Source organism: Thermobia domestica, chromosome 10 (genome assembly GCF_964235325.1).
Source record: "Thermobia domestica chromosome 10, izTheDome1.hap1.1, whole genome shotgun sequence".
Taxonomy (NCBI): domain Eukaryota; kingdom Metazoa; phylum Arthropoda; class Insecta; order Zygentoma; family Lepismatidae; genus Thermobia; species Thermobia domestica.
The window spans coordinates 266,300,042-266,317,593 of NC_137463.1; the positions used below are offsets into that span (position 1 = coordinate 266,300,042).

Genomic DNA, 17,552 nt, shown 5'->3' on the forward strand with positions numbered 1-17,552 from the left:
AGACTTCCAAACTATGCTAAGTGTAAGTGTCCGAAGTCTTATAAAATGGCTTTGTCCATCTGTCAACAGGTATCAGAGCAATAACGGTAACATATCGACATGCATTGATTCAGCATGCGAAGAATAGGTTTCATCTCCTCCATTAACACAATTCAAACCGGAAATGGTTCAGATTAGCCATATCCAGTTACAATGTTAATCACCATAGAACAGCCAAAAGTGATGGAAGGGGTAGGCATCACAACCTCCCAAACGCTTTTGCAGAAGTCAGTTTGGAATCTGGAAGGAAGTTTATAACATCTATATTGAAATATACCAGTCACTACAGCCGGAGCCAAAACGTGAACAATCAGTACCTAGACTGCAATCTCAAAATAAATTCTCTGTATAATACTAAGTATGTTCTGTGGTGTGTGCAGTAATCGTCCATTGGTTCGTATAGGGTCTAAATTACCTAAGTCAGAATCTGTTCCTTTTGCGACTCGAATAAGATAAAGTTGGATCATGCTAAATCTGTATATGACGAAATCGAAGTCAAACAGTTAGAAGCCAGTAGAACGCTACAGTTTGCTAGGGCAGAAGGCGGTAAGGAAAACTAAACTATCTCATGCTGCTTCCTTCTTCAAATCCTACTAAATATCATGTCATCTGCGTTGATACGGTTGGTCGTGCTTTCTGCAAAAGAAAATTCTGGAGTTACAATTTCGCAGTTCATGATTGTGGCTTAAACACTGGCTTCATTTTTCTGTGGAGTGAAAATACAGCGAAGCGAGGTTCCTCTGAAATTTCCAGTTGAATACAGAAATACGTTATGAAAAATAATGTGCACAGTGAAGAACTTCATATTATAGTGACAATTACGAAGAACAAAATAAAAATTGGACCTTGATTGTCTTATACGATGCCCTGGTTTGGTGTGGACGATTTAATAAAGTTTTTCATCATTTCCCAGTCGTAGACCACACACAACTGCCATAGATCGTGATTTTGGCCGCATAGAGCTGTACGCACGGAAGCATCATCCCATCGCGTATACAATTGATGAATGGGGAGGTGTAATCAGCAGTACAAACAGAAAGAAGAAATTTCATGTAACTCGCATTCAGCAAACCGACTTCAAGGATCTCTCATCACCTGTGTCATCAGTTACCAACCAGGAAAACAACCAGACACCAAGGAGCCTCTCAAGTTTTCAGATGCAGCCGAGTTCATGATGGAATCAGCTACTATCTTTTGCATGTGAGCTATTCGTACCAGAAGGAAGAACCTGCATGGACTACCTGCAGCCTGAAGAAACGAGGCCGCCCACTGCCACAAGTGAACCTCAGTGATTTGTCATGCAAGTACCAGGAAGAAATTCCCATCGATGTCGTGAAATACTCTGACCTAATGTACCTGTTGGAATGGATTCCCCAATATACAGTATTTTTTATTGAATTTTGTTCCGACGGAAGTAGCTGGAGAGGAGAGTGCAGAAATGCTGGATGGACTTGATGACTGATGCATAAGAAGGTCTGCCTCGGTTGAATTGAAGATATGTGACACTATTTGGTGTCAGTGCTAAGAATATTGTAATGCTTGACACTACACATGCATTAAAACAATTTTGTTTCCCTTACATACTTAGGTTTGATTTTTCATCATCATCTATGCTTTTGTTCACAATATAATGGACATGCATTTCTGTAAGTTGTTATTCCACAGAACTAACACCCAATATTCTGATGCAATAAGAAGATAACCAATAATAAGTAATATTGAACTGCAAAAAGGACAAATTTAACCCACTTTACATTTTAGTTGTTCACAATTGTATGTGTCTATATAAGCTAGAAACGTTAGTGATGCTTTTCGAATGAACAGCATGACATTACAAAAAGAATTGAGATTTTTTTTAACTTTCAAATGCTAATATATCGAAAACAACTTTTGAAAGGTTAGCTCTTTATTGCACCGACCCCTTCATTTATTCAAGTGTCATTAGCCTACGTTCTTCTTATAGAGAATTTTTTGGCGTCGATGAAATAAATATATCCTATGAAAAATTCCAATCTGCTGCCAATTTTGACGGAAATTACCTTTATCTCTATTCAAGAAACTAATGTAAAAATCCCATAAAACGGGATTTTCCCACGAGTTAGCATTACTACTGCCAATGTTTAGCTCTACGTTGCAATAAGGATTGATCATCTTACTGAGGACTTGCCAAGGAATTGATCACCTTCCAGTGTAACTCCTATGAAAGATGTGTGATATGGAAACTGTTGCATCAATGACGGAAAATTGTTAGTTAGCTAACATCACTTTAATCTACGTTTGGCCAACGTCTTTTCAAACTATTTTTGGAATTAACAATTCTCAACCTAGTCTACATAGGGTCTACCAAGTGTATTGCTAGGGAAATCAGAAATAAAATACGGCCACCACCATTCTGTATATACACTCACTATGTTACCACTGTTTATCTTCTTTATACCATCTTGTTTTCTGCTGTAGAAGGAACTTCGTCCTCAAAGAGAACATTTAAATAGTCTCTTTGCATTATCATGCATCAGTGCACTAAAGTTTTATCTTTGAGAAGATAGAGGGAAGTCGTCAATTCATTGTTTGTATTCCTTGTTAGTGCTCTGCTCAAGCTCCATTTAACTTTTCTGGTTATGGAAAGGGGAGGATGACTCCTTTCGTACGCCTCTTCCCTTAATTTTACCTTAGTATTGGAGAGATCATCAAACATTACGTCTCCCTAGTTATCTGACGTCCAGGTTACCAAGCTATATTCAAAATTTTATTTGTGAAATAATTTGTTTTACAAGGGTCGGTCATAAATTTTACGTTTTGGTAAGAAATCGATAAGGCAGACGTAAGTGATGTGTATAATGAGAAAGGCACATTTTGTGTAAAACTTTCTACGGAGACTGCCGTGTGAAGTAGAAATTAGAGAGAAATTGGGATTGCTTTTTATAAAGCTTGATTTCACGCACAGAACACGGTCGTTGCACAATCGAATTCCCATCCATTGTAGGATATACATCCACAAATCAAGTTCATAATTAATGTCTTTTTTTTTTTAAGTATTATTTATAATGTTGCTTTGACTACGTGCGATACCTGTGAAACGCTGGGAAACAATATTTGTTTTTCAAGCAGGGCTAGGTTAGTAAACCGGAGACCTGGTTCAGAACCGAAAAAAGCTTCCACAATTATAATATTAAGAAAGTAAAGAAGAGATGAGAAAAGGGTTCAATACATAGGGGACTTAAAACCATATGAAATTTCGGTATTTGCTTTATATTAAAGCGCAAAACGTTTAGACAGACCCTCGTACTTCGATGTTTTAATGAAATGAGAAAAAAATGCGTTCTGAATATTCTTGTGCTGTAATTCGTATAGGAAAAGTTTGTATCTAATTTCAAAATTTCATATACACATCTTCAAATTAGATCATCAGTGCCATTCAAACTCTGGCCCACGAAGTGAATACTCATTGTACTTAATACTGTCGTCGTACTTTCCCACTCCTCGAAAGATGCCTCCAATTTTCACCCTGAAATGAAGAATGAAAAATATTAGCACATTTTATAATGTAAACGTTTCAGAATCCAAATAATGCCACATGTCAGAAAGATTCTGTGAATTTTATAGCTTTTTCCAGTTCGAAGAATGTCGTCGTGGTTTCTCCCTTCAAGAAAAACTAGACATGCTCAAGGGCATAAAATCAACGGGTGAATGAAATAATATATATACACGTTTCCAAATACAAAATATTAAGCATTATAACTATTCATAGGAACCCAGAGTTACAGTTTTTTTTTTTTAAACTATTCCAGCAATATCCTATAAATAAGTAAATTGTGAATATGTTGCATTGCATTCTTCTTCCGGAGAAGATAACTATAATAACACTATCCATGGCTTTAGATTCGATATTGTAAGAAAGTAAAAACTGACGAAAGCTTTAACACACACTGTATTTTAAACTATAATGTGTTACGATTTCGGATATCTACTATAACCTTCATCAGAGATTATAGATATAGGAAGAGGATATGGTAGATACCCGAAACTGTAACACATTTCTTTTGTTCCAAGATAACTATGGTCTTCCTGTGGTAGAATTACGAATGATTCCCTCTTTTTATACTAACAAGATCGTACTTAGCAGCTAGAATACAAGACACAGCAGAAATATAAATGTTTGTCTTCGATTGGCCATCACTAGAAAATGTCAACAAATATTTTTCTCTGATTGGTCGAACGATTATCCAGGCTCTGTAAAGGTGATTTTATTAACGATTTTTTTATTATTAGTTTCCTTAACAGTTGTCCTATAAATCTCAGTGGTTACTCAAAGATGAAATGCAATATTCTTCTTCCTTTGCTAGTCACGTATTAACTTGAATTAGCCAAATTTAAGCAATTTGCTCACTTCGGTATACATAAACAAATTTGGAGAATTTTTGTTTCATCTGAGTTGGAATGTAGGCCTACACAACTTCACATAAGCTAAAAATAATAGAATAGAATAGAATGTTTTACTGTCATTAAGTCTGTATATAGACAATAGACAACGTCAAAAGAACTTATACAAGTAAATTCCTTTTTTCTTAACCTATACCAATATATTTTTATCTTCCTCAAACTTCGTAAGATTATAATAGGAATAGGGTACAGCAACTAACCAATCATACATTTTATTTTTAAATTGAGTAATAGGTAAATTTTGCATGTGTATTGGTAATCTGCTCATAAATTTTATACTTTGTATTGTATAGCTCTTTTTTTTTTAATTTTTGATAGCTGCTATACAATATATCAACTTGTTTCGCAGATCTTGAATTATATTGAATGAATATCTTGTCTATGCTGCATTTCTGATATATTTTGTTTTACATGTACTAAAACCTTATATATATATATATATATATATATATATACAAATTAACAGTCATAATTTTCAACTTACAGAACAGAGGTTTACGGTGTTCTTTATATGATACCTCATTGATTATTCTAATAACTTTTTTTTTGTAACAGAACCTCATTTATGTAGTTACTTGCCCCAAAACGCTATTACATAATCTATGGTATTTTGGAAAAAAAAAAGCAAAATATGCAGGCGTTATATAGTTATTAGGGAGCATATCTCTTCAATTTCATAGTAAACTTATTGTACTCAAAAGTTTTACATATATATATATATATATATATATATATATATATATATATATATATATATATATATATATATATATATTCTACGTGTGCTTTCCATGTTAATTGTCTGTCCAGAATAATGCCAAGAAATTTTACATTCTTCGAGATTTCCGCATGCAATAGTAGTTTTCTCTTCATTAAGGAGAAAACCGTTTGCATTAAAACGTTCCTTAGTTTCTATAAAGGTTTCCTTATTCCGTAGAATTATTGCTATGTTTAGCAAAGTTGTATCATCAGTATAAAGAAAAGATTTAGCTGAGATATTCATTAGCAAATCATTTATCGTCAATATAAACAATAACAGCCCCAGCACTAAACCTTGAGGAACTCCATGTTTTATTGCTACTGTCCGATTTCATTCGGTACAGGATACTAACAAAAGCACTTATCATGTATAAAATAGTACAAAATATCATGGCAACTGAAATGAAACACTCTGAAAGATTAGCAAAAAGTATCACAAAAGAACTTATGCAATCACGAAAGAAGCACGAACAGAAAGGAACGGGATGACATTTTTGTCCATACTCCACACGAACTATGAATTTTTCAATATACTGGCCAGCAGTATCATTTAACGATATTCAGATATTAAAAAAAAAAAAAAAAAAAAAGATTGTGCTATTTTTTAAAATGAAGTAGCTAAGAAAGGTAAAAATAGCACACAGTCAATGGGAACAAACTACGTATTGCCAATAGGAGTGGTAAAAAATATTTTTTTCTCATCTCAAATATACCTAAACGTATAGCTCAATATCTAAAATATAACACATACACATGTTTTTATTTATTGAGTATCGCTTTTTTCAATTGAAGATTACAGAAAACAAAATTCTAATAACTTTTCGTCTTATTTGTTTTCATTCCTGATTCAGTCAGAAAGAAGGATTTCTTCGCCTCCAATCTTTCATTATTTTAGAAAACAGTCACGAATAGAAAACCCTTAATGGCGAAAGTCACGACAAAGAAATCTCTATTTATTTGTTATCGGTGAACTATAATGAACATACAGACGCCGCAGTGGCTCACGGTCAGCGGTAGAAAGCTCAACTCTAGCGTGTGGGATCCGTGGCGATCCCAACTCCCGGCAAGTGAGCTTAGTGATATACAGATGGTGATCAGAAAAATGGAAACACCTGAACGAAATTGCAACTTACCAGATTAGTATGGTGTCGGGCCATCTTTTGCCTTCAGAACAGCCTTGATGCGACGTGGGATGGAGCCATAGAGGTCGTGAATGGTAGCAAGTGGAATTTTACGCCATTCCTCGTGCAGGGAATCGGCCAGTTCTGTGAGAGAGGATGGAGGTGGAAATCGTCGCCGGAGTCGTGTTTCCAAGACGGACCACAGATGTTCAATTATGTTGAGATCTGGGGATTGGGCGGGCCAGGGGAGGTGTTGAACTTCATCTGGATATTCCTCAAACCACACTGCAACAACGCCAGCTGTGTGAATGGGTGCATTATCATCCTGGAAGATGGCGTCATCGTCCGGGAACAACATCCGGACCATAGGATGCAAGTGGTCTCCTAAAATTGCGACATAATCGTTGGCAGTGATTCGTCCACTAAGTGTGACCACAGGACCCAATGAAAACCATGATATGGCGGTCCATAGCATCACCGAGCCGCCGCCATGTTTCACAGTTGGGCGGAGACACTGCAGATCATAAGCTTCTTTGGGCGTTCTCCACACCTAAACACGGCCCGTGGTTGGGAATAGGGTGAAGGATGACTCATCCGACCATATCACACGTTTCCAGTCCTCAACGGTCCAAGTTGCATGGTCGCGGCACCATTTGCGGCGTGCGAAAGCGTTATGGTCCCTGATGAGCGGTTTGGCCCGTGCAACACGATCCCGTAAGTTCATGTCATGTAATTCGCGGCGGACTGTGATTGCCGAAACAGGGTGGGGGAGGTGCTGATTGAGTTCCTCCGTCACTTGCTACGCAGTGGCACGACGGTTCTGCGTGACAATGCGCTTTAATACCCGGCGTGACCTGTCACTCATGATTTTCTTCCGCCCACTGTTCCGCTTCCCCGATGTGGTTTTCCCGTGTGTTGTGTAGGCCGTCATCACCTTCGACATTGTCCCACGCGACACACCTAACACAGTAGCCACTGCCGTCACACTCACTCCACATAACCGCACACCAACAATTTGCCCTCTTTGAAACTCTGAGAGGTCTCCCATTTTACACTACCTCCGTCTGCTGCAGCCACTGGACACTGCTGTTCCACTGCGCCTGACGTAGTATGGAGACCGACCTAACACACCACCACCAGTGGTCCGGTGCTGCGGGCGCCACGACACCACTGCCAACCCATACATCTGACGTGTTGCCAATTACAGGTGTTTCCATTTTTCTGATCACCATCTGTATAAACACCGTGTGTGTGTGTGTGTGTGTGTGTGTGTGTGTGTGTGTGTGTGTGTGTGTGTGTGTGTGTGTGTGTGTGTGTGTGTGTTCTGATTCTCCCATTTCTCTCCACTTTCGTCATTCCACGATTACCATTCATCTAATTCATTTTATATCATTCATCATCATTCATATGAAACGTGTTTACCTACAGCTTAACATGGGATCTGAACAACATGATCTCCCGCCGGAAATCGACCCCGGGTCTCTCACGCCAAAGGCACGTACGGTAACCGTTTAGCCAAGAGTTAGCTCATGAGAAAGCCATGAAGAAGTGTTTGCAATGTACGAGTAATTTTTATCTATGAATGGTGTACCATTAAAATCCTATTCTTGTTTGGTCATCACATGGTGTATACTATTAGTAAAATACTATTCCCGTTTGTTTATCACATGATGTACACTCATGTGCAAAATTATTGTCGCATGTCTATAAATATGTTGTTGTAGGAATGTAATAACGAATAACGAATTCGCTCGGTATTTCTTATAATGTTAGTATGTGTATAATGGCAAAGACATGTATGTGGTAAATTTCATGTCAAAAGAGCAGTAAATAAGAACAATGAAACAAAAATAAAACTTTCTTGTCTATTTAGCAACATTTTGGTTTACTCATTCTAATTTGCGTTTTTATAATTCCTTTTCTATGAAATTTACCAGAGACATACATTTCCCGATTATACACACAGTATCAGTATTAAAATTACCCTGCAAAATCATTATCGAATTATATTCTTACAAGAAGGCAGTTATAGATATGCGACAATCATTTTGGACATCAGTGTACCTGTAAATTCCTATTCTTGTTAGTCTATCACATGGTATACATGTAAAATCCTATTCTTGTTTGTCTATCACATAATGTACCTGTAAAATCCTGTTGTTGTTTGTCTATCATATGGTGTACCTGTAAAATCCTATTCTTGTTTGACTATCACATAGTGTATCCGTAAAATCCTATTCTTGTTTGTCTATCACATGGTGTACCTGTAAAACCCAATGTTCTTGTTTGCCATTCACATATCACAACTGGCTTTGCGAATGTCACGTTCCTAGTTCTGTGCCTTGTGCCTGTTCATCTAGTTTACTGACGAAGCAGTGGGTTTACGGGTTTTAACCTCCTTTTGAGCAAAAATTAACATTTACTGTACACTTGAAGTGATATGAACGTTGAAGCTTGGACCCACTTTGACGAAATTCTGTGTACGCCACTGCACAAGACCAAATTAGAATAAGTGACAGTCAGAGTCAATTAAATTGGGAAGAATATGTAACTAGAAACAAAGAAATCCGGATGCTTTAAATACTGATGGTATTAACAAACTTACTGTAGTCCTTCGGGATGTTTCTTGAATTCCCGCCTCGCCATGTCTTCCACTGGTCGAAAGACTAACCTGTCTCCATCAACTTTCTTCTCAAAATACATAGCAATCCATCCGCTGATGATTACATCCGCTTCCCAAGGTACAACTACCTCCCTGGATGTGATTATATATTCTACCTGCAATTAAACAGTTGAACCCTGATTAAAGCACTGTACGCGAAGAGGGAATTAATTACGCAGCAGACATTGCTATGGGAAAGACGTTCACTATGTGAGAAGAGCTAATAAAGTTGGACTCCTTCCTGTTACGATTTAAAACAAATAATGAATGAGATTTTTCTATATGCACGTAGTATATTGGAGATTTTTGTTTTGTTAATATGTTAAAATACATTAATAAACGTGCATAACTAATCTAAGGATGACCTCCCCAGGGCCAGCCCTAGGCAATTTGCCGTCCCGTGCAATGACATTATTTGCTGCCTCCCCTTTTCTCCAGAAAGAACAAATCCTAAAAGCAACGATTTTAAGTATGCTACTCTATCATGAACAACGAAAGAGAAGGGAAAGTGCACTCGTACCCAGAATGGCCTAAACATTACAAATACAATTTCGTCTCTGTTTTTTATTTAAATAATAATACATTATGTTAGTGAAAGATAAAACAAATACACCTGCAGTGGAAAGATGGTAATCCTTTTTATAGAATACAAAATCGAGCTTTTGTGTCGATATATCAGATTGGAATTCCTTTTTATTTCTTGATTTTCCTTCTACATCTGTTAAAAGTTTTCTACTTTCAATGATAAGGAACTTGCTTATGGCAAAGACAAGATTATTTTTTATATCAAAACTATCATAACAACTAAATGGAACAGTTCTTCGCTACTGTTCGAGAACTGAATTCTTATATTTGACAACAATCAAGCAATTCATGGTGGGATTTGTTTAACCACTTGCTTTAGCACTGTCCATGTGACCTTAAATTAATGCGATCTAACCATGATTTATAAATGTATTCAAATAGAAGGTCAGCATAGTAAATTTAACTACCACCATCATGAAGTCTGTTTCCAACAAGAAGTATTTAATTTAAACAATATACTTATGACTGATTCTACTGCCCTGTACAAATTGCACATGTTGCACATATCGTAGGGTAGAGTCCACCCTGGACCCCTCGTGACTTTAACTATAAGCAATATCGCCTTTTTGTGGGAGTGCACGGTTCGATTTCCGGAGAGGGCTTATGTACTGTAATTTGGGATCTCATTAGACTGAAGTGCACGTGTCATATAGGCTCGGTATTGAAACTGCTTCTAAATTCCGAAACCGCTGAAGATCCGTACGTAGGTTGCCGCTACTAACATCTCACGAATTCAGCAGCTGCTATCGATCTCTCTCAGCCTATGTCGTAGTTTTCACAAAAATTGTCCTTCAGTATGCCCAATTCCAGGTTTTGATGTACGAGATTCCAGAATCGATTCCCAGTGGGAAAGAATTGAAGACACTTCAGTGTTTGACATCCCTCTTTAAACAGTAGGTTTTGTACTGTACAGCCTCACTATTGGCAAAGCATATAAAGATAAATTAATCAATCAACTCGCTCCCCATTTTTGTTTTCAACAATTCCTAATAAGATAACCACTTCTGAAAAAAAAAAACATCTTATTTAGTTTCCTTTCAACGAACTTAAAAAGTTTCTTATTGAATTTTCTGTGTGTATGTGTATGTGTGTGGGGGAAGGGGGATTGCAATTTTTTTTAAATTTTGAGTCTTTCACTCAATAGAGCATATTAAACTATGTAAAAAAAAAAGGTGATGGAATTTTTCGCGTCGCTCTTACCGTTCTCAAGATATTGGCCAAAAAAGTTCCGATTTCGGGAAATTTAAGGAGCGATATCTCAGAAACCTAAGTCATTGGTTTGTCGCGGCATTTCCCACAACGGACAGACGCGTTGTGGGGAATGCCGCGTTCACAAAACCTCTCCATTAACTTCTATCCTTAGCCAACTAGATCCAATTTCTACTTTGTATTCCTATTTTTGCAAGATCCACCTTAATATTGTTTTCCCATCTGCACCTAGGTCTTCCTAATGGTCGTTTTCCGATTGGTGTTTCAGTCAACACTTTGAAAGCCTTCCTACTTTCTTCCATTCTGGCTGCATGACCTGATCACCTGAGCCTCCTAGATTTGATGACCCTAACAATGTTGGGTAAACCGTATTAAATTATGTGGTTCCTTGTTAAAAAGTTTCCGCCATTCCCCATTCCCATTTCTTTTGGGTCCGAATATTCTTCTCAGGATCTTGTTCTCAAATACTTTCAGTCTATGTTCTTCCCTCAGAGTAAGTAACCATGTTTCGCAACATATAGAACAACAGGCATGATTATCATTTCATATATTTTAAGCTTCAAATTCCTCGACAGAATTCGCGACGACAACAGATTGTCAACCGAATAGTAACACGAATTCCCTGCTTTTAGTCGACATTTAATTTCTTCGTGAATATGATTTTCCTCTGTTAATATTGATCCTAGATATTTAAAACTATCCACTTTATCAAAAGTATTATTTAATATTTTAACGCATCCATAATTTGCTGTATTACGGTCCCGACGCACTTATTTAGTTTTGTCTGCATTTACTTCTAAACCCATGTCCCTGCAAGCATTTAATAAGATCTCTGGATTTCTTCCTATTGTTCTCCTATCATCCCCTATAAAATTTACATCATCAACATATGCCATAACCTGGTGAATATCGTTCAACTCTAGGCCCTGGTTGCTATCTTTGATTTTCCTTATAGCGTATTCCAGGATAAAGTTGAATAATAATGGCGACAACGCATCTCCTTGTTTCGGACTATTCTTGACGCGAAAGCTCGTGGACAAAAATTTTCCTACCCGGACTTTACTTTGGGATTCATTTAAACATATCTTAATTAATCTAATTCCAAATTCTGCAAGAATTTTGTACAATGTTTCTCTCCTTACCGAATCGTAAGCCTTTCTAAAATCAATAAAAAGTTGATGCACCGGGGTATTGTATTCCCGCTTCTTGCCGAGCATTTGTCGAATAGGTCATATTAAATTATAGGTCTATGTCTCATATAGCTTTGGTGTAGAGAATGGACACTAAAGTCAAAGGCAACCAACGTTTAAAAGTATTATGCGCTGCAAGATCTGTTGATTAGTGAATCATTGAGAGAGTCAGTGGATTTATTCTTTTATAGACATGGATTTATAAACTGCATGTATTGAAGTTGATCGATTTCGTCTAATCCTCAGTGATAATCTCCAATAATTTCATCTGCGTATGGGATCAATCTTGCTAATAGAATGTTTGGCAGGATTTTATAGGACGTTGATAGAAGTACCTCAATAATTATTACAGTCAGTTTTGTCGCACAAATTGGAACGATGATTGATTCTTTCTACTGTATTGTGGCAATTCTTCCTTGTTCCAGATTAGGAGAATGAGTTTTTGTATCTTGTTCCACAATTTTTCGCCTCCAGCTAAAATTAACTCAGCCAGAATTTCGTCTACACCCGGAGATTTGTGTTTCTTTAATTTCTTTATAGCAATTTCTACTGCTATTCAGTTAAGTTGTGGGATATATGGTTCTGTGGTGAGTATTTTCCTTTCTCCACGCACATTAGTTTTTGGCTCCGTGTTAAGGAATTCCTCAAAGAAATCTTTCCATCTATTTAAGATGCTATCTGTGTCAGTGAGAACTGTTCCGTCAGCTTTCTTTAATATATAACACAATGATGATAGCCTTTCTTAAATTCGCTGATCCCCTTTAGGAGCGTCATTTAGGGGGCAGGGAGTGGCAATTGCCCCCCCCTGAGTTTGAGATTTCTATATATTTTATCAATAAAATAGTAATAAATCAGTGAAATACGCGAACTTTTACTTATATCAAGGGGTTTTGCCCCCCCAAGCAAAATCTGAAATGACGCTCCTGATCCCCTTATTCATGTCCCGAATTTTTTTTTTTTTTTTTTTTTTTTTTTTTTTTTTTTTTTTACTATTATCTTCAAGTTCCTGAATGTTAGCTATAAAAAATCGAGCTTCTATGTTCTAAAAGTTTTGGAAGTTTCCCGTCTGATATCTACGAAATTCTGCGTAGTTATCTCATTCGGATTTTTAGCCAACGTAATTTTGCCTGTTTTCTCTTCTCTACTAATTTAAAGCATTCCTAGTCGAACCATGGTTTGGTATTTCCGCGTGTCCTAATTTTCCTTTTGTTGAAATTTTAATGCTATCTCTATTTTCAATCCAAGTATCCTCAACACTAGTGCACTCCGAATCTTCTAAAACCGAGAATCTATTCGAAACTTCAATTTGGTATTCCTCTCTTACCTAGCTCTCTTCTAATTTTTTAAAATTAAATCTCTCAATTTTCAGACATTGAATATTTCCTTTATTCAACGATAATCTCTTATGATAAAAAGGCCTTGTGTCCATCTTAAACACAAAGTAAATACAACTTTCTTACAAGGTTGTCTATAATCTTTATTATAAATAATTAGAAATGTTACAGTTTCGGAAGTATATCACTTCCTTCTTCAGACTACTACTCCAACTGAAATCATAAATAATATTACATCATTTGTTATTTCATCAAACTAGCCTTTGACCGAAAATATTTATGAAGGAGTGCAACTAACTTTCTGACTGGCCCACGTATTTGGTTGTGCAATTCGATTTTGTCTTGTAGGTACAAGAAGCTGAGGAGTGTTGTACCATACAAAATAATAAGGATGAAAACACTTTCGGTTACTAACACAACTAGCAATCCGTCGCTTCCCACTTCTTATTGGTAACTTTATGCTTTTATGACAACCTGTGTTTTTTCCTCACAAAATTTAGGCTTTGTCAGACAAAAAGTGAAAGTCTATGGTTGTAGAGGGAGAGAATATTTTGACTAGAATGCACGAATCCTAACATAATCCATTGCCACGCCAAAGATAGAACTGTTTGCTTTACGACGTTGTCACGTTGTGAATGTGCAGGAAATCAAAAGTTATTAGAATTCAAACAAATCTCAGTATGAACACAATATTCGTCCTAACTGATGTCATATCCATGGCTACGGAGCATTGAAATTTTCTACCAAATTGCAATGGTCCAATCTACTAACGTCATCTACGCCACAATAGCACGTAGACTTTTGTATTAAACATGCACTTACCTATTTTAGTAGAAACCATTTGACCAACCACGTTGATTGATGCATAATAAGTCAGGTTTTTCAAACTTTACACAATATTTATTCTCTACGTTCATTACATTCTTCAGAAAAAGAAATAAATTAATGTATTAAATTACCGGAATGCTGAAAATAAATAAAATATTACCTTGAGACTTGTGTTCGGCTTTACTTCGAACTTCTCAGTGACTTCAAGGGTTTCCATATTAGTCATTCTCTGAGCATGTGTGTCGCTGGGCGAAATGCCGACAGAGCCCCCGACGTCCACTTGAAACAAGGAAGGAATTCCAATGCTGAGACTCCCTCCAGCTTCGATGTTCACGCTTCTTGTGATCTCCCAACTTAAAGAATTCATCACCTCCGTCTAGAATATCAGAATACTAACATGTAAAAGTGTTCTTATTTTAAATCAAAGGTAACTTACGACAAAGAATATGTTGATATTACACTATCCAGCGAAAACGTTACGACCACCCACTATTTTTCAGTAGCGTAGCATGGTATTCCGAAATGGGGATGCCAAAGTTAGTCACTTGTGCGATATAATACTACTAAAATCAGCAATACATAGCTATACTGATGGAAATATAGGGTTGCAAAAAATTTAGGGGGGAGACCCCCTAATTGGTGGCCTAGTGGGGCATACAGAAGCAAATGCGTGGATTACGTCAGAAGCCAATAAACAATTGTCTCAGCTTCTTCCTACCACTACCGTGTGACAAGAAAACTCGGCCCCGCTGTTGTATGAACATTGTTTCCAGTATAGTTCCCTTTATTTTCTTTCTCGTGGGCAGCTTCTTTCTCCGCATACCATACTTCAATCTCGTTCTTTAAAAAGTCACCCCTAGAAATTTGTCATCTTGAGTCCGAAACTCAGAGACCATTCATGAATATGGGCCTGAGTGTATACGTATATCATTTCAAGATGTAAATAGAAAACACTTAAACCAACTCTGGGGGCCTGTTTCTGAGTATGTATTTCGTTGTCAAATATCCAGATAATGAAGGCAGGGGCGCAAATCTGTCTTCAACATTCGGGGAACGGGTGAGACCGTTCCCATTTTTTAAAGCGATGTTCAAAATATTTATGAAGTTGAAAAACAATGCTGTGGAGGATCAGAGTTGTCTTCAACATTTGGAGGAGGGCAGATTTGAGGGAAGAGGGCATATTTGAGGCTTACTCTGGGGGAGGGGTGATGAAACTCATATTACGGTAGAAGAATCTGATTTCTGAGGTGAACCTGTTGTACATTATATACCAGGCGATGTAGATAAAATTGTGATACGTATCAAGTGTCGTGAACACATTCTGAAATCTGAATACATGCATATTTATAATTGATATGTTTCTATTTATAATTGATATGTTTCATCCACAATGATCCACATTAAAATTTTAGGACACTTGTTTTGTAATAATATAAATAATGACTTCCCCAAAACTATGAAAGAAAATCAACTATGTATGGCGCAACAATACTCTTATTTGAGCAAAATTATGATGATCACAATAGCATTATAGGAATCGTTACAGGAATTAAACAAATAGTTGAAAATAGACTAACAATAATAAATGATAATGAAATATTAAAAAAAAAAAAAAAAAAAAAAACACGATTCTTTTTTAAAATGAAACAAGTCAAGGGAAACAATTTCATCCCACTTTCCTTTGTGGCATTCGGATACAAATCATCACAATTTCAAATCGGGTGGAGGGGACATGTCCCCCCTCATCTCCTCGGGATATGTGCTAATGACTGAAGGGCCCAAGCAATCTTTGCGACGGGCGAGAATGCTGGCTCTCTTGGTCTACCAGATCGGTGACCGTGATTCTACAGAATGCTTTATATTTATGCTTGTGTGTGTGAGCTCCCTCAAAGAGTTTCTGGCCACGACACTGGACATACTATGTATTTATGATGAAGATTAATAGTTAGCCTTTAATTACGATTACAATTACGATGTATTTAATTACGATTAAAGCATAACTATTTTTATACTATTATTTACATAACCGACATGCTTCAAAAAGGCATTGAACTAGCCATTTCTGTTTTGTTCTCTTTCCTTGATGTTAGCGCTCTTACGTTCTGTACAGAAACTATAGCTTAGTTCAAAATAGATAGAGTTGGAAATACTTGAAGATATGCCAGCGTATAACTAAAGCAAAATGCAGAGTTGCAAGGGGTGAAGGGAGTTAAGACAGCAAGTAGTTGCGCATGCGCACTCCACAGAAAGCAGACGAAAACCCCGTTTCTTGCAGTAGGCCTGGATGCCCAAGGAACATAGCATACGACAAGAGGAAAGATAGAAAATGTGCATCTGAGTGACGCGCATACGTAGGTTCCGCTTATCAAAGTAAGGCGAGAGATCACATCCAGAAGATTACAGTGGAAATAATTGTGATAATCACAAGCAAACAATTTATATACAATGAAATACGTATTTTTTCTTATTAATAGGGGACGCCGGGCATACCGGCGTTCACTTACGCTACGCCGCTGCTATTTTTTGAAGGAAGTAATTGAACTAACGTAAGAGGCATGGGGCACGACAGCGTCACTTGCCAGATGGTCATTGGTCATAGAGATCTCACTTGATCAGTTAGTGTGATACTTTTGCGTAGAAAGGAGAGGCCGACGATGTATCAGAGTTTCATAAGGACCAGACTCTCGTGGCTTAGAATGGACGTCTCAGAAATAACGTCTTGTTATATGTTCACGAGCTGCTATGGTTAATGTCTTCCAAAGGAAGGTAAAGGACGGTAAAACCAGAACCAAACCATAGGACATGAGGTTGGAACCTCTTTAAAGTTGTCGGACGTCGTACACTGTCGAGGTTGGAAAAACAGGATAGGGCGCAAATTATGGCACAATTAACAGCAGACCTTAACGGTAAACAATGTATGAGTGTGTCTGAGCACAAGGTTCATAGTACAGTGTTAGAAATGGGCCTCCGCAGCCGATGTGCCACACGTGTATCAATGTTAATAGCATGGCATAATCGATATCGACTGGAATGGATACGTGCCCATCCTCATTGGATCACAGAGCAATGGCACAACGTTGGATGGTCCGACGAATCACGATACTGTCTTCATCATATCGATGGAAAGGTTAGAATCCGCCGTCTTTCAGGGGAACAGCATCCACAGTCGGATGGCAACAGGCCGGTGCCGCCTTGATTGTGATTCGGGAACCTTCATTGGTCATCCTTGGACCTGGTAGTACATGTGGTGAATACCATGACAGCTTCTAGTCATCGGTAGCTCATTGCTGATTACGTACACCTATTTATGTCGGCCATGTTTCCAGCTGGGAATGGCATTTTTCAGCAGAACAACGCTGCTTGTCATAAGGTTAGCGTTTTGCTG

General features: G+C 37.4%; 1 protein-coding gene across 1 annotated transcript in view; it reads right to left on the reverse strand.

Annotated features, from left to right (window-relative positions):
- Nucleotides 1-3,286: 3,286 nt before the first annotated feature.
- Nucleotides 3,287-17,552, reverse strand: part of LOC145663192 (uncharacterized) — a 40,474-nt gene continuing 26,208 nt past the window's right edge. The window contains exons 5-7 of the mRNA XM_081729526.1: nt 14,328-14,543; nt 8,965-9,137; nt 3,287-3,544 (exon numbers count right to left, since the gene is read on the reverse strand). Coding sequence (XP_081585652.1) covers nt 3,445-3,544; nt 8,965-9,137; nt 14,328-14,543 — 489 coding nt within the window. The 3' untranslated portion in view covers nt 3,287-3,444. The remainder of the gene's footprint in view (nt 3,545-8,964; nt 9,138-14,327; nt 14,544-17,552) is intronic.